This window comes from Apis cerana, linkage group LG8 (genome assembly GCF_029169275.1).
Source record: "Apis cerana isolate GH-2021 linkage group LG8, AcerK_1.0, whole genome shotgun sequence".
NCBI classification, from domain to species: domain Eukaryota; kingdom Metazoa; phylum Arthropoda; class Insecta; order Hymenoptera; family Apidae; genus Apis; species Apis cerana.
In genome coordinates, this window is record NC_083859.1 from 4,516,242 (window position 1) to 4,539,277 (window position 23,036).

A 23,036-nucleotide genomic window follows, 5' to 3' on the forward strand; every position below is an offset into this window, starting at 1 on the left:
TGAGAAAAATACAATTAATCTAATTTCGTATAAGCATGAAAAATGAATTTTGATTTTCCAAATTACGGGAGAAAAATAATTATGTCCTGAGAGACGAGGCAATTCATCACGATTACATTAATAATCTAAGAATCAACAGCAGAATTCACGATACATTTTCCCATGGGTCGGCGATATCTGAGTGTCGATGAGGACGTCATCACACGAGGACGGGAATTCCTCGTTTGCGTAGCCAATAAAAAAGAAAAACCAGTTAAGAATTAAATTATCATCGCGTAGGTGAACGTCCAGCGAGACTGAAGATCAACATTTGAAAATAGCTTATAAATAAATGAAGAATAATTGCAGAATCATCGAAAAACATTTTTATTTTTTGTCTGATAAATTTTTAATCCATCGTTTAACGTGTATTCTTGTGAATCGTTCTAAAATCATTCCAAAATCTACGAGATTGATAACAGATTTCATTTCATTCGAATTTTATAAATAATTATTTTTAAGAATATGTTTCGTCTTTTTTTTTTGAGATAAAAAAAATTCGTTTAATCACAAGGAGAATCACGTGGAAAATTAAAATTACGCGAAATAAAATGATTGTGAAGCAAGATTAATTGAATCGATTTGAATTTTGAAACGATGAAGAGATCGATGAAGGTCGTTTGTGCTTTGTATCACTATTGTTCGCAACAGCTTTGTGTTACAATCAAGTATTTGTAATGTATACGTTTATTTATATTAAATTTAACTTTGTGTTTCTTAACTTTTATTTAAAATTTAATCTTCAAATTTCCTTTTCATCCTCTTCAAATTAAAAATATTCCGATGATGTATCGTCTCTCTTGTTATTATTTAATTTTTGCTACCAATCGATAACTGTGGTAATATTCCTGAAGGTTAATTTACTTGTAATATAGTGTATCGAATTAATGGTTTTTTCCGGACTTGATGAATTGAAAATAAAAAAACAGCAATTTTCTATGATATAATGCGGAATATTCTTTTAGATGATGCTGAATTATAATAAAAATCTAAGAATTATTCTTCTCAATGTTTAAATCAATATTGTGTCAATATTTAAAGATATTTTACCATACATCGATTTTTCTTTTTTATCATATATTTTTTTGGTATAATGGAAAATTTTCACAAAAATTTATGTAACAAAGAATAAAATTTTATATATATATAAGTTACATATATATATAAGTTATATATATATAAGTTACATGTAAACAAATTCTAAATGATTTTCTCTCTCTTTTTTTAGTAGAAAAAATTTCTTTAATAATCCAGGATATTTTTCGACACAGTTTATTAAATTAAAATTATTATTGGATAAAAAAATATCACCGTGCTCATCACGAAAATAAATAATTCGCAAGTTATAAATAATCGATCCTCGATACACTCGTGTTAATTGTACAATTAGAGAAATAAGATCAAGAAGTGGAAGAAGAACATGTTTCGAGAGCCGATCTTGGGACGAAGAATGTGAATCGGTGAATCACATCTTTGGAGTTAAAAATAAATGCGTATAGAAGGAAATAAAAAATATTATAAATTACGCAAGAGCATTTTTTGTATGTCTGCTGGAAATAAATGAGAAATGGCGTGACGTTTTATATTGTCTTCTAATTTAAAACTTTTATTTCTCTTAAGTTTAAATTTTCTTGATTGTCTTTCAATTAGAGAATATATTTTAATTCGTAAGATGAAAAATCTTTTTTTCTTTACAATGAAGAAAAACAGATATATATATTCACTTATCTATATTACATTTAACGATTGAATCATTGAAAACTGAAACAAGGGAATTAGAATTAAAAATAAAATGCTCGAGAATCTAAAGATTCTTCCGTATACTTGTTCTTGTTCAAAAATAAATTTAAATAAATCATCATTTATATAGAAGTTTTATTACAAATTACACAAACATAGAGTTCATAAATACAAAGCAATAATCGAATAAGGAAATATTGATTTAATTAATAAAACGAAGAATTGAGAGAAGAAGAAACAATCGTGTTCAGTTTGAAGAACGAAGTTATCATTAATGATGTAATATACAAGAATTTTCATTATTAGAAATTGTTGTATCGTAACGAAATAGAGAACAACGACAGTAATTAAGATAATTAAAACTTACATTGTTTTATTTTCCGCTCATTAACCATATCGTCAAATAATTTATCATATAATTATTATTAATTACATTCACAGATAGATGAAACAACTACACAACCAAACAAAACCAAAACAAAAGTAAAATAAAACTGTACAGTCAATGTAAACTCTAATAATTTTTAATTTCCTCGATAATTCAACGATAACATTCAGTAATAAAATTTTACATCGAAAGAAAAAAATAAATTAAACAAATCTTATCGTTATCGAAAACGCAATAAAAATAATTTTATCGCAAATTCATTGGTAAACATATTTATCAAATTATAGATAGTTTGTGTTAATCTTCAGCTCACAATCGGAATATCTATGAATAATAATAATAAATCTTGATATCCGAATTATTATACATATGTATACAATAAATTGTGGGAAAATTTCATTAAGCGTTCGAGGTCTATCTTACATATATCCTGTTACCACTTACTTCCTTCTCCTCTAATTCTTTTGTGAGTCCTTCGGCAGTTCGGTGTCAGACATGCTTCGACTGACATCGTCATCTGTCTCTTGCATATAGTAGATTGTGCCGTTTGTCGACAGACACGAAAGTGAAGTGAATTTGTCTCTTAATTGTCGTGAAAATCTTTCAATCGTTAAATATGGTGATTGTTGATAAAATAATATCGTAGTGGTGATTATATTGGTATTATAGAATTGTTAAAATAATTATTTTTGTTATTTATATATTTAATATAATATTTGCGAGAAATTATTGTAGAATTTTTCTTTTTTTGTATACATTTTCAATTTTTTTTAAATAAAAATATTTAAAATAAATTTTACTGTTTAAATTATCTTAAATTCTTTTAAATTAAAAATTAGAAACAAACGAAAAGTTTCTTTGAAATGAACAATTTTCTTAAGAAATGAAGAAAAAAGGGTAAATTTATAAGAAATAAAAATGAAACTAAAATTACACGAAATGATTAAGCTGTTTTTAGCTAATTATTTACCTCTCAATTATTATTCCTCGACTCAATAATTTATACAAAAAAAAAACATATCAGTTATGATCATCAAACAAACAAATCTTGTTAATCGCAATAATGTTTCGTCTAATCGTGTTTTCGTGAATATGTTTCGTGAAACGAAGAATCTCTTTTTTTTATTCCAAAGGAAGGAGAGCCGAGAAATGGCACACTTCGAAAAGCTGGACGAGCAGCACCCTTATTATGCGATCGCAGCTGCCCGAATGTGGCAAAAACCGGAAACGAAACCGGTGACAACAGCGAGATTTTATTGGAAATTTGCTGCGTTCAACTTTATTTCTGAAAGGTGAATCCGCGTTGCTTAAATCTCATCAAAATCTGGTGCACCACGCGACAGAGCTGGGCGCTTTCTATTTCTAATCCCGAAACCACTTTTGAACTATCAAACCTAGTTTTACCAGAGCTAGAATACGGCTAATTCGAAACAACAAACAATTCCGTCAATTATTTTCGTCGCTCTAATTTTCTTCCTTCTATCATTTCGAAATCGAATAACTTTTTATTGTCGAACGAAGTTAAACTTAAGAGAATTATGATAGATACGAATAGATGCTCAGCTCTAAAGCATGGTCTACCAATATACACCTAATTAATGCGATAGAATTTCGTCAGTAGTTGCTTTCTCATTCGTTCGACGTTCTCCTCAATTTTTACCATTTTTCTTGTTGTACGATTCATCTACAGTGATATTTCAATAAAACATATTTTGTTACCGTATAATAGAATTTATTAATTGACGATAAGAAAAGAAACTATCGTCGATTTCGAAAAAGAATTAATTTTTAATAAAATATACAACGTTATGAAAGACACGTTGAAAAAGACGTGGTCGTGTAAATGAGTTATTAGTCTACTGTTTACCACAATTTTTAGCACACTTTAACGAAATCGATCAGAATCAGAGGAAATACAATCTGCGTGGCTTTGCAATAACGTCAAATTAACATGGAATCCTCTGCTCGACAAGGAATTCGCTTTCATCGTTTATCACGCTTCTTGCAATTTCTTACGATTCTATTTAATGCAATTAATCACAATAATGCATGCTACGACATTCGAAAGGAAACAAAAGCGACATTTTATAATGATGAACGACGAATTAGCATTGTTAATATTTTTTCAAATATAATTTCTCTTGTTGTTTAATTCTTATTCGCAGGATACAAGAGTCAGATGGAGGTTTCTTCGAGAATCTTGGAACGTTATTGGCGGAGAGAGTTCGAGCACAGGTGCAAGCGGAAGGGCCGCTTCCAAAGAAGAAGGACGAGGTCCAGGAAGAGGATGAGGAGGAGGAGGAGGAGGAAGTGAGCGAGGAAGGCAGTATGGAGGAGCCTGTCGAGGCATTGTTGGAGACCGACAGTGACAGGGATGAGAACGAGCATGCTACGATTTTCTTGGCCGAATCTATGGGATGGAACGTAAGTTTTACGCCATTTTTATTTAAAATCTAGATAATGTATAATTTTAATCACCGGCACATTTTTATCAGATTTTCAGAAAAATCTATATTTGCGTTGAAATTCTTTTTGTAAGGTTTAATTTTCATTTAAAAAAAGTTTTAATATTTTATTTACATTGATTGAGAAAGTTTTTGATTAGTAATTGATATAATATCTAAAATTGAAGAAACATTTCTTTCTCTCTTAATTCCAATTAATGGATTATTAAAAATGCTTGATTCTTCTTTGTTTCTCCTTTGAAAAATTTTATGAAAACCTTCTATTTATATTTATTATAAACATTCGTAAGAACGACACGTAAAATATCTTATTTTTCTTCTTTCACTGAATTTTTTTCTTCTCTTTTTTTCTTTATTCGTATCCACGTGATGAATGTCTATGGTCTCTAAAATTTCGAGGGTTTCTTTTTTCGGACTCGTGGAATTTCGAGCATCATCGAATAACCACGAATGGATCTTTACGCGTCATCGAATCGCTTAAAATACATTGATAAATCTATCCACGTCAATGATAAAGAGTGGTCTGTTCAATATTTGCACGAATACTTGTTTTACGTAACGCTCTGTAAAAAGATTATGGAAAACAGATGGGGGAAAGAAACGTGGGAAACTATCTTGAAAGAATGATCAAACACACTGAAACATTGCAAAGAGTATTCCAATTTAAACATGTCCATATTATTATAATGTTTGATAAAGAACTACCTGTCGAGAAATGAATTTCATTTTCACGGAGGGGGATAGAACTTTCGCACGAATTTCTCCCTGAAGAATCTTTTTTAGATTTAATTGAATTTCTTCTCTCTCGCGATTCTTTCTTTTAATTCTGATCCTATGATATTTCGATCAATATTTCGAGTTACACATCACACACATTCTATGATCATGCTCGAATATCCGTTCCATTTTTTATTTATTTCAATATATTTGATCGAACCACGCCAGTATATCCTATACAGCGTTAGAGTGGCAACAAGACAGATATTGATTCCGTCGAAAGGTTCCAGTTCAAGTTTAGTTACGTGTCCTGGCACACGCGTTTTCGAGCAACGAAAACGTAGTAACTTTTTAGGGTGAAAATTAATGTGTTGAGAATAATGCGAACGAGGATATATAATTGGCCGTTCTCCCTTCAACTCGATGAAAAATATGTAAGTAGAACAAATTAATCGTGATGGACAATGTTCAAGATTTTCTTTTTCCTATATTTGTAAAGTAAGCATTGGATAGGATTTTTATTTAAATATTTCTCCAGAAATGATATTATAAACGAGCTCATTTATGAAAGAAGAGATTCTCCTAGTTTGATCAAAGATTTATAAAGAAACTTTTCACATGTTTCTTAATTGATTTTTCAAACTTGATTAATCGTTTTAATGTTATTACTTAATATATTTCAAAAGATTTCAGAAAATACTAATTCACTCAGAGAGATATTACAATTTTCCCGACTTTTTCTTAATCCTATCGTAAAAAAAAAAACTCAATTGTTACCCAAAATGCACTCCAATCATTTCATTTCTCCCACGAAATCATTGGAAAACGCAAAACAAAGTTGATTCACCACGTGAATGCGTGGTTCAATTATGTCACCGATACATAGTAGCACAAGTCGCGAGGTTTTTGTCCTCTAAGCTCAATAAGCAGTTAAGTCCAATTTGAAACGCGACTCTGGTTTTGTAGCGTAGCCAGCGTGTGACGCTAGTTGAATCGTCGTCGACGACGACGACGACTCCGATCTGTCGGTCCATCTATTCCTGGCAGTGCGCTGCACGCCTTCGTCAGCTTCCTATCTATCTATCTATCCACCCATCCACCTACCATCCTCGTCCTGCCCGCGACACTTCCTCCTCGATTAATTGGATCCTGGCTCGGGTTATTTAAAATTTTATTTAAAATTCGATAAAGCATTCCTCGACTCTTTGCTCTTCTCGAATCGAGAATCGTGGCGCGAGCGAGCAAGCGTGTGAAACTGTGAAGTGGGAACTGAATCAGTGATCAGTGCGTGGAGAAGTTGAAGAATTTGAAAATGAATTTTTTTTTCCTCCCTCCCATTTTTTTTTATTCTCTCTACTCTCTTGAATCAGAATTTTAATTCGGACGGATGAGAATTTGAATCGAGGCGAGACGTTTACGTTTTAATTACGTTCGAGAGTATCGAGAGAGTGGAGAATCGTAAGATGGTGCTTGCCAGGTAAACGGAAACGGAGGGATTCGAGGTACGCAAGGTTGATGGAGTATCGTGGAGGTGTGGTGATGGTGGTTTCCGCTCGAGAGGATAAGCTGGTATTGTGCGGTAATTGGCTCGGGGGGTCTTATTTGTTGACGATTAAACGCGTAAAAGCTCGGGAAGTCGGCGCAAGGCGTAAAAATAAATCGAACGTGAGATAACTCGGTTGGGCAATCGTGTTCTATGTATTCGAAAATTGGCGAACTGTCAGCGACATAATTTTTGTTCTGCGCGGAAATCATATTATTTCTTAAGAAAACATAGTCTTAAAAGTAATTATCTGTGAGAAATTTGAGAAAAGTTCTTTTCTCGAAACGAATAAAGTGGCTTCGAATTAACAATTCTTTTTTCTTTTTAGCAAGTTTAGATCAAACGTCATAAATCTTTGTGTTATAATTAGAAGATCAGTTATTTTCGGGAAATCTCGGGAAAAGACGGGATAATATTTATATTTGTTGTGAGTCATCATGTGAATACTAAAAATTTCTGTTCTAGCAGTGGGAGATTAAGCAAAAAATCCAATGATTGTGAAACAAATACTCTCTCAAGATATATAAACTTCACAGATTGCCTGTCAAACTGAACTCGACACAATAGATTTCTCAAAATATCCCAAAATTTATTTGAAATTATCACTTTCTTAAAATATTATCGGTATAAAAAGTTATATCTTCTAGAAAAAAATCCCATCATTTCGCGAGATTAATCTTCGCTATCCCAAATCAATCATCACCTATCCATTTCTCGAAATACCTAATTGCTCCAAACATTTCTTGAAAATTTCTTAAAAGATCCTCTTTCCATATCCGTTTTCCAAATTAATTGTTCCCTTTCTGAATAAAATAAAATAAAATAAATCCGCGAAGGAATGGGCGAATTCAGACGGAGAGACTAGATATAAAAATAGAGAAGGGAAAAATCGGAGCTGGCCACGAAGGACGAGAATACCGTTGTACGTGTATATCTGCGTGGTCAATGAGCTAATTGCCGTGGTATATCAATTTTCATTGGGCGCAATTGCACAAGTATACATAGCGATTGCACTTGTGTCGGCTCAAACAGGATACGGCATAGTTTCCCTTTGTGCAGATTCATTGTCTTGTTTTCGCGTTTTCCATTGGTCCCCTCGTTAACGGAGCGGCCAATGCGTGGCTGGGTCCTCGATATTTAAATTGATCGTGCCGTGTGCGGGGTGGAGAAATGGAAGAAGAAAGAAATGTGAGACCGTATGTCGTACCTTTGTTCCGCTTGGGATTTAAATGAGGTTGAAAGGTTATCGGACGGGAAATGACGTTTCCTTTTCGTTTCGTTACACGATTCGATTATTTTCTTTTTTTATATTGTAACGAATAAAAAGTTTAGTACGTTGGATGTATACCAAGTGTCCGAATATTCCAGGAAAGGTTCGAATAGTTGGAGTTTGGAAGGGGAATTAAGAGATTGATGAGAATTTAAAATATTCGAGATCTGGAATGGGGATATGTTATCGGAAAATTTGAGTATACAATAAATTTGAAAATTTTAATATTAATTCTGAAACGAATGCTCACGATTAATTTATTTTGAAATCTAAAATTATCGATAAGGTATGCACGTGTGAAACTTGTTTGGGAAAAAAAGGAAAAAAAATCGACCGTGATGGCCGGTAATCTTCTAAAACAAATATTTTCCTCTTGTGAGACTCTATCGAGCCAATAGGGCCAATGCTAACCGAATCACGAAACGTACAAATAAATGGAATCTCATTGTCAGAGTCAATTGCTCTTGGCAACTATTAATGCACGACGATGTTAAAGGCTACGTCCTAGTTTCCCTGTTTTCCCCTTCATCGAAACTAATTTTCTTTACTCCTTGGGTCGTGTCCGATCAATTTGAACGTAATGAAACTTCATTCGATTCATCGAATACCTCGTTGAACTGGAGATGATTATTGCGAAATATATATATATATATTTTTTTGAACAGTTCTGAGACAATTTTTCCTCAGTGAACAGTTAGAAAACAACTATTTCGGTCGAACATCGTCGCGTTCTCGACGTTCTTTTTGAGAGGTCGAGATTGGAGGAACGCGCTAAAAAAAGAGCAACTTTAGAGATTTGTCTGGTGCACGATGAACAGGACGAATGCTTTACGTCTGTTGATTACGCAATGGAAAATTTGGAAAAAATTTAATACTGAATCAAAGTTTGAAACTTTTAATATCGAGTCGTTGAGCTATAGAAATAAATTAATCTTCGAATCGGATTAAATATAAAATAATTCTGAAAATATAGGATAGGATTTATTAAGGATAAAATTAAATGGCTTGTTCCAATTTATTGGAAAAATCTTGTAAAAAATTCCCTGAAAATTTACAACAGAGAATATTGTGAATCGATATCATTTTTAGGTTTCGATTTATTTTTAATTCCAAATTATTTTTCTGACAGAGAGCATATGTAACGTAATTAAACTCAATTAACGAATTTAAAAGTTCGAATTAGGTCAGTGTCGTGAGAAATTTCAATGCACGAAATAACGAAATAAATTTTTGCCTGAACTGTATATCGCAGATAACCGCACAGCTTAATCAAACTCTGTTTCAAAACCAGATTGTATGCATTTAATCTTCAAAGACTCAATATTATTTTTTTTCTATCTTTTCTGGTACTTATCAATATTTGCAAAATCTCCAAAGGCGAAAAGTCGTGTTGATATTCGAATTATCTATGTTTCCATGTTAAACTGTTCTCAATTTCAAGTCAAATATACACAAATAAAACACTCAAAACCCAAATTTTTTTAACTTTCATATAAATCCTACTTAGATCCATGACTTTCAATTCCTCTGGATATCTTTTAATAAATTATTTAAGTCAAATTGATCGGTTTTGCATGATAAAAAATTCTCAATTTTTATCATCAAAGTATAATTTCTTAGAAATCGATTAGCTTTAATAAAACTGATCATTAATCATCTATTTTTGTCATCGAAATGAATATGTCTAGGACATATTTATTACAACATTGCCTCTTATATATATAATGCTGCTTTTATATCCCTTGGTTCATCTAGATGCTCTTTTTCGATTATGCACAGTCAAATAAATATGCGGAGCTCCGATAACAAAGGTCGCGGCCGTCGAAGTTCATCATTGGCTAACAATACTGGTACACTGATTCTTCGCTTTTAGACCAGTTCGATATTCGTCGCGTGTGCAACACCTCGAAACACAGCTTACTTCCAATTCCTATTTCGTTCGATCAAACATTCTCAAACATTCTCATTCTCCATATAAACATACTCCATATCAATTTCAATCTATCAAAAATTCTTTCATTTCTCCGTTGTATCAAATCCTTTTGATCAGAAATTTAACAAAAAAAAATCCTTTTAATTCATTTGCAAAATTCAATTTTTACGATCGTTTTTCAATCGTTCCCAAGAGGTTCGAAACAATCGTCGCTTTTATTATAATATATGAAGATGAAAGTGTCGTGAGTCTCTAGATCGTCGCTGACAGTTTCTTTCGAAATCGGTGTTTCGAAATCGTTTAGGTGGAAACGTTGATCATCGTTGATCGTCGCGATGAATGAAAAATTTTCATCGAACGGATGGCGAGGAGAAGGACGGAACAAATCTGTATTTGCGAGTGGACGTTGAATGCGCTGCGAAAGTGTAACATGCGATCGACACAACGTGTCGTCCATAGTTTCTCTGTAGTGATATGATGGAAAAATGAAGTTGAACGAAACGAGAGTGTCGCGAGCGTGAAACGAAAATGGTGAGCACCAATCCATCCTTAGGGGTGGTCACTCTGAACAGAGAAAGGAACACTTTCCGCGGAGTGCCCAAGGCGGAAATCGAGCGCAGAACGAACACGCTTCTCCAGGCTATGACGGTGAGTCGACTTGGAAACGTTAAAAATGATTGAAAATCTGTGTTCAACGTATGATATTCAACAATCCTTTTTCTTTTTTAAGTCGTCGTGAATTCGTTTGATTGTTGTATCCATGGTGATTGTTGATTCAATTTCGTCTTCTTTTCCATAAACAAGAAAAATTTTGTTTATCTTAAACATAGTGAGTGTAAAAAAAAATTTTGTAATATAATTTTGTAGACTTTAGCCAGCAAGATATAATTGATAATATTGAAGTATTTTAAATTCTGCGAATAAAGATCATGAAAAAGGTAGTGATTTAATTCTGGAAAAAGAAATATCAAACTTTGTAATTATTGAACACAAGAACAGAATGTTCTTCCAAGAATTGTCAAGATAAAGTAGCGTTAAACTTATTCGCAATTCATTGTTTGAATCTGAACATTTAAAAGAAAGTGAGTAAATAAAATAATACAATATTTGTTCTGTTCACCAGCCAATCGTTTGATTAAGGCATGCTTTGTATCCGACAAAAGAACTTTGAACCGTGGGTATCGTGGCTCGGGTGACGATTCTACAAACGTTACTTGCAACTAAAATCTGTTCACGTTTTATCAGAGCGTCTTGCGACTAGCAGATGCTTTATGACGTAAACCTATTGCTCTTTGTTTATGAATAATTTAATTACCAATATTAGAGAGAGAAAGAAGTGGAAGATTGTTTAAAAATGTCCAAGACTTATCAAAGTAATAAAGAAATAATTTTTTTTTTAAAACTAATGAATGTTTCATTAATGAAAAGTTGATAAAATATATACACCTTATCTCTTTTTATTTTTATTCAATTATATCATCGTTTGAATCATTTGCATGCATAAAACTTAATGAAATTTAATTGAACGAAAGAAGAAACTTATATTTCTTCATTTTCAAATTTTAGTAACATATTAAAGTTTCGTATTTTCGAAGAAAATTCGATAAAAATGTGTCTTCTTTTATCTTTTTCTTCTCTAAATTCAGATTCCTAGATAAATTCATATTCAGATTATTAATACGAAAAATAAGTTAATTTATTCCGTAGATCGAAGAGCTCTATGCTGCCCTAGTTTTTATGACCCAGCATCAAATAGGCTACGACGTATCCAACGAGTGTAAACTGGAAACTCTCCTGAACCATCTTCAAAATGCGTTCAAAGTCGACAATGATGTGCACGAGAGAGTTCTGGACGAGACTAAAAACATGGAGGTGAGAATAAAAAAATATCCAAAACTCGCGGGAAAAGTTTCTCTCTAAATTGTGAAACACCGATTTAAATAGCCACCGGAAATGCACTTGTGCGTCGAAGTGATCGAAGCCAAAGAACTCGTGTCCAAAGACGCCAATGGCAAAAGCGACCCTTTCTGCGCCCTTTACCTAGAATCAGCCCCCACGAGGAGGTACAACACTGCCGTAAAAACGTCCACGCTCAGCCCTGTTTGGGAGGAACACTTCGAACTGTGAGTTGAAACCCAAGTCAAAAAGATGATCGAAAATTTTGAATCAATTTTTTTATCGATGGATAAAAATAATCTCGATTATTTTCCCAGTCCCCTGGAGGATCCAGAGAATGACGTACTATTTCTAGAAGTATGGTAAGTCGAAAATGAAGATGTATTACTTGATGATGATGTCAAAATATATGTATATATATTTATTTAATTTAAGGGATTTTGACGCTGCTGAAACAGTTCCTGAAAAAATGAGTAAAGTGAAAGATGTAAAGGGTGTTAGAGGGTTGGTAAAATTAGCGAAGGAAATCGCAGTCACAGCCACGACTGGCAGCCACGATAACGAATTCATCGGCCGCTGTAGAATACCTCTTAAAGTAAATGGATAAGGACGATCTATTACATTTTTACTTAACTTTCCTTGATCCGTTCTAAATTTTAACAATTTTAGAGACTGTATATAAACTTTTAAACGTTCCTAACGTCTGAATAAATTCTATTCTATTAGAACATTTAATTAATAAATTTTATATTTCCTTTTCTAAGATTTTTCTAAGAGGAAAGTTTCAAAAATTGCAAGTTATTAGGAAAATTTAAAAAAATTTTCAATCATTATATCATAACTTAACGCATTTTACAGGATATACCGACGACAGGCCACACAATGTGGTATTCCCTCGAGAAGAAAAACAAACCAAAGAGACGCGGTGTGGTGAAACTGAGGTTGGCCTTCAGTGCGGAGCACAATGCATTGGTGGCCGCTCAAGAGCACAGACACTTGATCAGAGTGCTATTGTTGTACGAATTAGAGACGGAGAAAATAGAGAAATACTGTTGGAGTGGGCGATGGTCGGCACCTGCGGAAGTTCTTCTCCTTCAGCACAGCGCGCAACGCGGTTTGCTGGCTAGAAACGTGACGCTTGCTCAATGGATAGAATACGCGAGGATTCATCAGGAGCATCCCCTGAACTTCACCGTGTTCAATAAATTGGTGGTCGATCTATTGAGGCCTATGGAGAACGGCCTCTTCTCCCCAGATGAAACCAGATTGTTTTGGGACGCTACGAAAAAATTGTTGTACTCTTGTCTTAACAGTATTCGCAAGATCAGGAGGTTCACAGTTGGTGATAAGAATGCTATGACACAATTGTCCGCCATTTTGGGGTAATTATCGTTGGACCGTGTGAATTTTGAATTTCGAATTTCGTATTATCTAAAGTAAAATGTTTAAACATTTTTTTAAACAGTTTCATATACTTTGACTGAATTTGATTTATTTGTTATGAACGGAAATTTTTATATGCTATGCAGAATAGTTTCATCCCTTTCATCCCTTAAAGTTCCTGAGGACGTGAATCTGTTTCCTGGAAAGATGTACCATTGGTTCCCAGACCCTGATGAGAAATTAAGTATCGTTCAAGCTTTGGATTACACGGTTGAACAGGGTGGTATTGAATGGTAGATATTTTTTAAAGATGAAAGCTTCTTAAATTAATTAAACAGAAAGAAATAAATATTGTGTCACTTTAGGTTCGAGCACATATTGAATAATAATTATCCAGAAAGTGAATCGGACGAGGATTCGTTAAAGTATCGTATCAAAGTGATTCAACTCGTCAGGGCAGATTTACAAAATGCTATCGATAATTACGATAAATTGTTTATCAAGTAAGTTTAACGAATCTTTTTAACGGAAAAAAAATTATCGAACACCGCTACACGAAATTAATTTTAATTTTATAATTTCAGACGAATCAATTTCCCCTATGCCAGGTGTTTGTACGTGATGTACGAAAAGAGGATCAGCGGTTTGTGCAGGATTATCGTGCAAGATGTTTGTAGTAGAATGAAGAGGATAGAACTTGAAAACACTGATGTCGAATTGAATTTGGGAACGACATTGTTCGAATTGTATCTCACGTTGCAGAGATTCGCTATGTAAGATTCGAGTATTGATCATTAAAGAAACAATTTAAAGCAATTGAGTAGATGAAATGAAATTAGTGGCACGAATAAACGTAACAGACTTCCTGTCAAAAAATATCTAAACGCTATAGGTTTTTGAAAATTCTCAGAGAGAAATTAAAAAAAAAATTTTTAGGCTTGGACAAGTGTTGTGCGCTGAAGGACAGTTAGAAAGAATGGAAGTGCAAAATTATCACGACTGGTTCAGGGCTGGCGTGGCACACTGGCTCGACATAGCTGTGTACAAAGCTTTGAAACGAATTGATAGAGCCGTCGAGTTCGACACCCTCCAAGCAGTTGACAACACCGTCCAATACAGCTCGAGTGCTGTGGACACTTTAACGATATTCTATCAAATCAAAGTTTTCTGGACGCAGCTTGCGTGGCCGGACATGGAAGGCTCCTACACTTTCGTAGCTAAAATTATCGACGTAAGTTCTGTATATATTTTTAACAATCGTGGAAACAATATTTGAATGAAAGAGATTGTTACAATATCGTTTTCTCCCTCCACGGTCAGTTCTTACAATTTTTCTTCTTCATTTTGCAAGTATTTCTATGATAATCTAATTTCCGTAATTTCTAATTAAAATTTATATATTTCTCACTGCCAGAGAACTTTGCGTAGTTTGTTGCAAAATTTCCAATATTATTGTTAATATTCTATTTAAATTTTTCAGGACATCTGCAAATGTTCAATAGCGTATGCAGACAAAATGGCGAAGAAGGCAGAACTGACCACGGAATTGGAACAATTGTCGGAGGGCAGCGTATACGAGAAGAAATTTTACGTGTCGACAGCGTGGTGTTTCGCGATAAACAATATTGATTACATCAAAACATCGATCGGGCCACTGGCCCACGATCTAGGATTCCAGAGTATCGTGGACGCGTTCGCAGAGAAGAAGACCCAACAAGAGGCGGACAGGTGTCAACAGACCCTCCAATTGATCATTGACAACGCGACCGATACTGTTAAGAATAAAATTATAGAATTATTACAGGTTGTCGCCAATAAAATGTCTCCTGCCATGAACAGGTATCTGTCCTGTAACACTTTTATCCAATTTAGTATTTCGAAATTACATATTATATTCATTCGTGAATAAATAAAATTAATTTTCATAGACAAAAATTATAAAAACTTATATTCGAAATTAATATTAAGAATTTTCGATCGAAGGTTTCTCATGGAGGGTGCAGAGTTGATAGACACGACCAGCAATTCCATGGATCGGCTTTTACAATATTTAGACACGAATCTAACAACGTTGCACGACAATCTCAACGAGGACAATTTCGAGAGAATCTTGTTCGTTATTTGGGACATATTATCAGAAAGTTTGTACCAATTAGTGCATAATAATTTGGAGGTACGTTATAGAAACGTATAATATTCTTTCACACCCTGTTCGAGTCGTGTTTTCCAATTTTTTCAAACAATTTCAATTGTCAACAGAAAAGGAGACCACCATCGTTCTATTCGAACCTTCATCGCACATTGCACACTCTTATTCGATACTTTAATATCGGAGCTGACGAGGCAGCAAATGTTAAGGTGTTGGAGAAGATTGAGCACCTTTTGGAGCTTCATGGCCTCGAGACAGCCGAGTTGATACATCGTTATCACCAGGAGCGAATAAAAGAGCAAAATGACTTGGAAGAATCCGAATACGGGCAGATCACAGTGAAGGCGCAGTTCGTGGATAACTCGTTGAATATTCAAATCTTAAACGCGAGGAAACTTCGACCTGTTGATAGTAATGGTAAGAGAAGGAAAATCGTGGAAATTTTTGTGTACGAAAAATATTTGGGTACAAAATTGTAACTTATTTAGAGGTATCGTTGCTAGAAATGAAATTTTAGGTTATAGATAGTTCTTTTTTTTTTTTTCTTTTTTATTACGATTTTTGTTTGAGTGATTCAGACGAAATGAAGGATGTGCAATTACTTTTTTTAACGATTTATCAAATGATTTCTCATTTTTTTCCATTTCATATCAAGTTGATGTAATCGTATCATTCTTTTCCGACAAGAATCACTCGGATTATTGTATTTTGTTAATGATTAGAAAGAGAATCAAAATTGCACACAACGCCAATTGCACAATTAAAGCGAAAGTTTCATTTCGTAGCTTGTTGTTTCGTTTGCTTGTCGAAAGGAATTAGGGGTTGGTCTCGCGATAAAAAGAATGATATTTTATTTCGATTTTATAGGCGATTTGGTAGGCAAGGTGTCTACTCTCAAACGCAAGCTTCATACAAAATCTAAACAAAGACAGAAAGAATGGAAGACAAGTATGTAAATGGATGTAAAACAAAACAAAACAAGAAAAAGACGCTCTTCCTCATCACTCTTTCAATTAGAACATGTCTCATCCGGTTGCTTGCCCTCGTGACAATTAAAACAATCAAATTTGCATGCGAATTTAGCCGACCAAATTGTCGAATTATTTTTGTTTTCTGTTATTGTGTATTATTCGTAGTTGGAGAATGTAAGAATATCTTAGAACGTCAAACAATTTTCCTCACTTATGATGGAATGATGCAAATCTCTATAAGGTTCCAAATTATAACATGAAAATTGATTTTCAATCCTTCCAAGAGGAATAAATTGATTTCCTCAAAAGTAAATTACTTTTCAATAATTTCTTCTTTTGTGAAATGATATTCTTTTAATACTCGATAAAATTAAAAATATAAGGAAAATATTCGATATCTAAAATGTTAAATTTAAAATCTGTAAGATACTTTAACAATCTTTTTGAATCTTCATAAGAATTTCCAAAATTCGTGAATTAATAAATTCAATATCGTTGTAAAAAAATACGATTTTTTTAATGCAATTATTACGCGTGGAATGTTACATTGGAAAATGTGGAACCTCATAGATAAAGAATCAAAAAAGATAGTCACCTTCATCGTGCATGAACCCACATTGGGGTGTTATTGGTACTCGAGGAGATCGCAATGGAAATATTTTTCCTTTTATTTTTTCCAGGTAGTTGCGATTCGTACGTGAAAGTGAGACTTCTTCCGGAGGAAAAATTCACCGACGTGAAATTACCTAAAACTCATGTGCAAAAGGAGAATTTGTACCCCCTCTACGATGAAATTTTCAACATGTAAGTAATAATCGAATCTTTCTTCAATTATCCGGAATATAGATGAAAACTTATACGAAATGTAAAAGGAAATATAAAATAAAAAATAAAGAGAAGAATTATAAAATTATTTTTTAATATATCTATAATTATATCTAAATAATTTTGAGTTATTTTTAGTCCCCTGACTAGCGAGCAAAGAGCTACAGAAAACGCGATCGTAGCGTTCGAACTGAAAGACAAGGACTTTTTAAGATCGAGATTCATGGCGGAAGCTTTCCTTCCTTTCAGTGAAATTCCTGAAACGGGACCAGATCGAGGGATCGAGTCTCTCGAACAAATTCACTTGAAACTTTCGCGTCCTATAAGGAAAAGTAAGTTTTGTATTTTTAATTGTGTATCTCTATATTGTTTCTTTTAATCTTTTTTTTCACGATGATTTTATACACAGGTACAGACATAATCCAAGCGTTAGAACACAGAAAAGGGGACAATCAAGCGATAGAGTTTTTATCGAAACTCAGCTCCAAAGCTGAACGAAAATGATCGTTATCATTCGTGAAAAAAACGACTGAAATTATTCGTTACGCAATAAAATTCGTGAGCAACGAATCACTATGAATTTTCAAAATAATCAAATTGTTAAAATGAATCTTTCGCGCGATTTTTAATACGATATATAATTATTTTTCGTAAATCATTAAATTGTTGTTTAATTAATTAATCATCCGCGCTTACTAAAATATCATCAAAGCTATACTAAAATATTATTTGGGTAAAGTTACTCAAAAATGTTTTCACATTAATAATTTATAAATTGTACGATATGTAATACGATATTTTTTTGTTAATATTTGAAAAATCGAAATGCTGTTCACTTTCCCACGTTAAATAAACAAGCTTGCCCAAAGAAAATAATGCAAGAAAAACATCGTTGAATAATAGACTATTTTTATAAAATTTTTACAAATCATTTTCAAGACTAAATCCTATTTCTAGACTGTGTACGCTTCGAGTGCCTAATATCAAATATATTTCTTTGAATGAAACACGAAACGTCGCATTTCAAAACTAGAAAAAACTTTAAGGCTGAGTAAGTACTATTTATAAGCAATATGCGAATTTAATTGTTATATCGATACACACATCGTTGCAATAAATAAAAATGAATTGAAGGATTCATATAAAAACTAGCCTTGACGATTTTTCTAACAAAAAAAAAAGAGAAAGAGAGAAATATATTTAAGAAACATTAATCAATTATTTAAGGCAGATCTGTAATTAAACAAAAATCGTTTTTGTAATGAATCCTTCAATATTTTAAGTAAAAAGTTTCTAATAAGAAAAATCAAAATAAATTTTGTAATATACGTGTACATAGAAACTCAGCTATGCATGTAAGACGTATACGTTTTTTGTATGTGAAAGAGTATGTTTTATCTAGTGTTATTGCATTATTGTTGAATCACTTAATTCGTAAATAAAATCGTCGAGAAATCTGTTATCGAAGATCGTGAAGACTATTTTATCCATTGAATATTTTTTCACGATATTAATATATCATGAAATTTTGCAAAATATTGAATAAAATAATTTTAAAACAAAAAAATATTTCATTTATAAAGAATAATCAATAGACTGCGAATTTTTATGCAACATATTATGCATCGAGAAAAATAATATAATATCGAAGAATACAATAATTTGTTGTCGTTGGATTACATAAAAATCCCATAATCTAATAATCATTCAAATATTTGTACTTGAAGAAATTCAAAGTTATAAATTGAATAATGAATAAATTATTAAAAGATATTAATAAAAACGTTGTGTTATTTTATCGAAAATTCCATTTAAATACAGAAAGTTGAAACACAAAAAAGAAATTTATGCGTTTTTGGTATCTCTTTTCGAAGAAAAATCTTTCGAAAATAACATAATTATAATATAATCAATTTAATATAATTTTAATCAAATATGATTTGAAAAATAATGCCAAAATTTAAAAAATTTAATAAATGAAAGATAAATTGAAAAAATTAACTAAATCTAAACAAAAAAAAATTAATTAAAATTAAAAAAAAATATATTATAAATATATTTTAATTATAATTAAAAAAAAATTAATAAATAAATTAAAAATTACAAATATTAATAAAAACAAATATTAATAAAAAATAAATGTATAAATCGATAAAAAAATAAATAAATATTAATTAAAAAATAAAATTAATAAATACGCAATATATAATAATAATATCGAATGTTAATTATTTATATTTTAAAAATAAATTATTAAAAATTATAAAAAACACTTAAATTGATAGAATTTATTCGAAATATTATAATTACGATTTATTCCCAACGAAGGTTCGCCGGAGAATAAACACTTTCTCCCCATTTGTTCTGTATTTATATAAGGTCGGAGAAACGAAGTTTCACGAACGTATACGTTTCGAACCGATGTTTCAAAATTGAATTTTCGAATATAATAAATCAAAAATTTATCATTTTTTCGATTTATATTATTAATTTATATATTTAACAATTTATTATAATAATAAATATTGCAATTGATATATATTTTTATGCACTAAAATTAAATTTACTGTTTTATAGTATTAATTTTCGAGTTATTACCGTGTTAAAATGTTTTAATTGTATTTACATTCAAAGAATTTTTATAACATAGCAGTAAATGGACCATTTTAATGACCAATACATTAAAAATTTTTTAATTTATAGTCTTAATGTACTTAATAATTTATTATAATAATAAAACTATAATAATTTATTGCAATATTGCAAATAATAAATATAACAATTGATATATATTTTTATAAATTAAAATTAGATTTACTATTTTATATTATTTAATAATTCTCTATTTATATTTGTGTGAAAATATTTTACGCGAAAAATAATCAAAAAATAATCACAAATGAACTTATAACGATCAATAATTTAGCGATTTTTAAATTTTTAGATTTTAATTCATATATGTAACAATTTTTTTTCACAAAAATAATAAAAATTTAATAATTAATAGACAATTTTTGCCCATAACTTTTATATTATATTTCGAGATATTATAAAAATAAAATAATAATTTTAATAATTTTATACTTAATAATGCCTAATAATAATTGATTTATTTCTTGTACATATATTTAAAAAATATATTTAAAAATCAAGGAATATGCAACTTACTGTTCGTAGATAATATATTGGAAAAATAATTATTTTTTCTATGCAATTCCCAATTTCCCATCTGTCAATAATAACGAAGTATATCGACAATTGCAAATAACGTGCATGAAATTATCATAATCGTGAATCAATATATTTTAAACATTCGTGAGTGAAAAATGTATATTTTAAACTCACATGCAAATTTTAAATTATAAAATTAAACATATAATTTTACACATTTAAAATGTACAGCAAATAAAATGGTACTAACTTACGACTATTTTTCCCCATCTGGTAACTGTAGTTCAGCGAATAAAGTCAGGCTCATAGATGTCGATAATGGTAAAGTTAGCTACCTGTATATTTTTTGAATGAATATTTTAAAATATGAAATACCGAAATATCATAATTTCCAATATTTTATAAATATCATTATTTTTAATTTTTAAATTTTATTAAATTTTTATTAAATTTTTATTTTATATCTAATAGAAAATAGTACAAGTCTCTATTTAACATATAATTTTTTTCGATTAGTGAAATTTGTTAAATGAGTAATTAAAATACATTTTTATTTATTTAAAATCCATATTACGAATTTTAGCAAAGAAGACATTATCAATTTTAAATTTCTATTCTTAATTTTGATATCTAACGATTTGTTATAATAATAAATGTATATAAAATGTGTATAATTTTCAATTTTTTGTAACTTGTTCACTATTTTCATTTACTCATTTATTATTTTCACATATAACTTAGTGCGGAATATCTTTACATTATCTACATATCAATGTTAATATATATAAATTGATATATTATCGCAAATGAATTAAGTCAAATGATAGTTGAAATCGTGATCATATTATTATTGCATTTTTTTCTTTAAACAAACATTGAATGTTTTATCTTACCACTTCATCGGTATTGTTGGAGGAAATAGGTTACTGAATCATCATCGAGAACTGAAAGAGGGAGCTGAAATATCAAAAACGAACTTTGTTCGAGATTATAATTTTTTTAAAATTAATCTTCATATTATCTCGTATAGATACAATTTTTCTTTCAAACACAATAGCAATATATATATATAATGAATCACAAGACCATTTGTGTATCAAAATAACAAATATTAAATAATTTAAATAAATAGTTATTTTATCCAGAATTTTGCAGCGAATCCTTTCACAACTTATCACGTTTATGAATATTGTCTCTCTAACAATGCCTAATCTGTTGTTATTTCCCTTCCCCTTTCCCTCGCCCCTCCCCCTCCCAAAAAGAAGCACGTTTAAAATTTCATATTGCATGGCACACAACACGGATTATTTAATAGATTCCGTTTCGCAACATGTTATCTCGTTATCATGGCCCTTTGAGCCCCGATGATTCAATGGCGTGCAGAAAATCATCTATTCAATGCTTCTACAAGTGCACGCGATCTAATTTCACAATTTCATATTATATAGTTCCATATTAATCTTTTCCTTCCCTCCTCGATAAATCATAGGAGAGAGGAACGAGAGAAGAAAAGTCTAAAGGCTTGTCTTCGAACGGGATCGTATTGTAAATAGATACAACGATTAATACATGTATATATTCGATATAATACACGTCGATACGATAATTTATAAGGATCGAGGACACGATAATAATGGAAGCAAAATAAGGTCTCCCTCTCTCCTCTCTCTTTCTTTGGCGTATTAATTAAAATACGCAAACAAAGGTTTCTCTTAACGATCTTAACGGTCGATGGCATAGACACCGCGTGTTGTTACCGCGACGCTGTAATTGGGTATAATGAAATCTATGGCATCGTTTTAGAGGAAGATCGAAGAAAAAAACTGTTTAAAATTCAAATGAATGCGAACGGAGCCAATAATCGCGAGTCGCTCACTTCGCGATCGAGTTTTCGGAAGTTTTATGCGCGAAGCAACGATGGCTCTTCGGCTTTTAATCCCCTTACAATTGATTTCATATTACTCTGATTGAGTTTGCCCCACCGTTCCATCCGGCTCCACGGTTACGTTGCAAAAGGAGAGCCCCCTTCAAAAGTTGCGAAATTGAATGTCATTCGATTTTATGATCGGGCAAATTGTGCGTAAAACGCGACTTTTTTGTGAAAAAAAAAAAAAGGATCGTGTAATTAAGTGGGCATATACATGGGTCATAAATTGAATAGCGAACGTTGAAAATGACACGAAACGAAATTGAATAGCATTTCGTAAACGAGAGGATAAAAGATTTCTCCACTCTAATATTAAAGCCTATATCTATCGATGAGATAGTCTTACGAAAATAAAGTATCAGAAAAATTTGTATAAACTTCGCATAGGAATTGATAGGATACTGGATAAATTATGTTCACAAAATTAATTTAATAAACTGTTAGACATCGAGCGACTTGACGAGCAAGCTACAAGCGCAATTCGAGTTGCAGGTTGAAGTTAAATAAATAAAGTAGAAATAAAATCAGGAGCAAGGATACAAGAAATAAAAGCACGTTGTTGTGCAAGGGGCGAGTCGCTTTATATATTTCGTTATTAATAAATCAAGACGAGGCTCCT

At 31.5% G+C, this 23,036-nt stretch overlaps 2 protein-coding genes across 20 annotated transcripts in view; one reads left to right on the forward strand and one right to left on the reverse strand.

Moving 5' to 3' along the window:
- LOC107995324 (protein unc-13 homolog 4B) overlaps nucleotides 1-19,102 on the forward strand; it is a 31,986-nt gene extending 12,884 nt beyond the window's left edge. For 3 of the 12 annotated variants that reach the window (XM_062078206.1, XM_017052757.3, XM_017052761.3), the window contains exons 2-19: nucleotides 3,301-3,459; nucleotides 4,333-4,591; nucleotides 11,803-11,967; nucleotides 12,040-12,218; nucleotides 12,309-12,353; nucleotides 12,427-12,586; nucleotides 12,850-13,373; nucleotides 13,521-13,667; nucleotides 13,740-13,877; nucleotides 13,959-14,147; nucleotides 14,311-14,605; nucleotides 14,855-15,213; nucleotides 15,358-15,547; nucleotides 15,634-15,940; nucleotides 16,391-16,471; nucleotides 17,175-17,298; nucleotides 17,458-17,651; nucleotides 17,729-19,102. In XM_062078206.1, the coding sequence (XP_061934190.1) occupies nucleotides 3,301-3,459; nucleotides 4,333-4,591; nucleotides 11,803-11,967; nucleotides 12,040-12,218; nucleotides 12,309-12,353; nucleotides 12,427-12,586; nucleotides 12,850-13,373; nucleotides 13,521-13,667; nucleotides 13,740-13,877; nucleotides 13,959-14,147; nucleotides 14,311-14,605; nucleotides 14,855-15,213; nucleotides 15,358-15,547; nucleotides 15,634-15,940; nucleotides 16,391-16,471; nucleotides 17,175-17,298; nucleotides 17,458-17,651; nucleotides 17,729-17,823 (3,610 nt within the window). In that variant the 3' untranslated portion in view covers nucleotides 17,824-19,102. Of the gene's footprint in view, nucleotides 1-2,585; nucleotides 2,828-3,300; nucleotides 3,460-4,332; nucleotides 4,592-11,802; nucleotides 11,968-12,039; nucleotides 12,219-12,308; nucleotides 12,354-12,426; nucleotides 12,587-12,849; nucleotides 13,374-13,520; nucleotides 13,668-13,739; nucleotides 13,878-13,958; nucleotides 14,148-14,310; nucleotides 14,606-14,854; nucleotides 15,214-15,357; nucleotides 15,548-15,633; nucleotides 15,941-16,390; nucleotides 16,472-17,174; nucleotides 17,299-17,457; nucleotides 17,652-17,728 lie in introns of those variants that run through there. The other 9 variants (XM_062078204.1, XM_017052763.3, XM_017052759.3 and 6 more) reach the window with 6 other exon arrangements.
- Nucleotides 1-23,036, reverse strand: part of LOC107995325 (uncharacterized) — a 42,129-nt gene that overhangs the window by 5,969 nt on the left and 13,124 nt on the right. For 3 of the 8 annotated variants that reach the window (XM_062078214.1, XM_062078213.1, XM_062078217.1), the window contains exons 2-3: nucleotides 21,384-21,447; nucleotides 20,745-20,825 (exon numbers count right to left, since the gene is read on the reverse strand). The exons of 3 other annotated variants lie outside the window; for them this stretch is intronic. The gene's annotated coding sequence lies outside the window, so the exon portion shown is untranslated. Of the gene's footprint in view, nucleotides 1-2,146; nucleotides 2,277-20,740; nucleotides 20,826-21,383; nucleotides 21,448-23,036 lie in introns of those variants that run through there. 2 more of the 8 variants (XM_062078216.1, XM_028665471.2) reach the window with 2 other exon arrangements.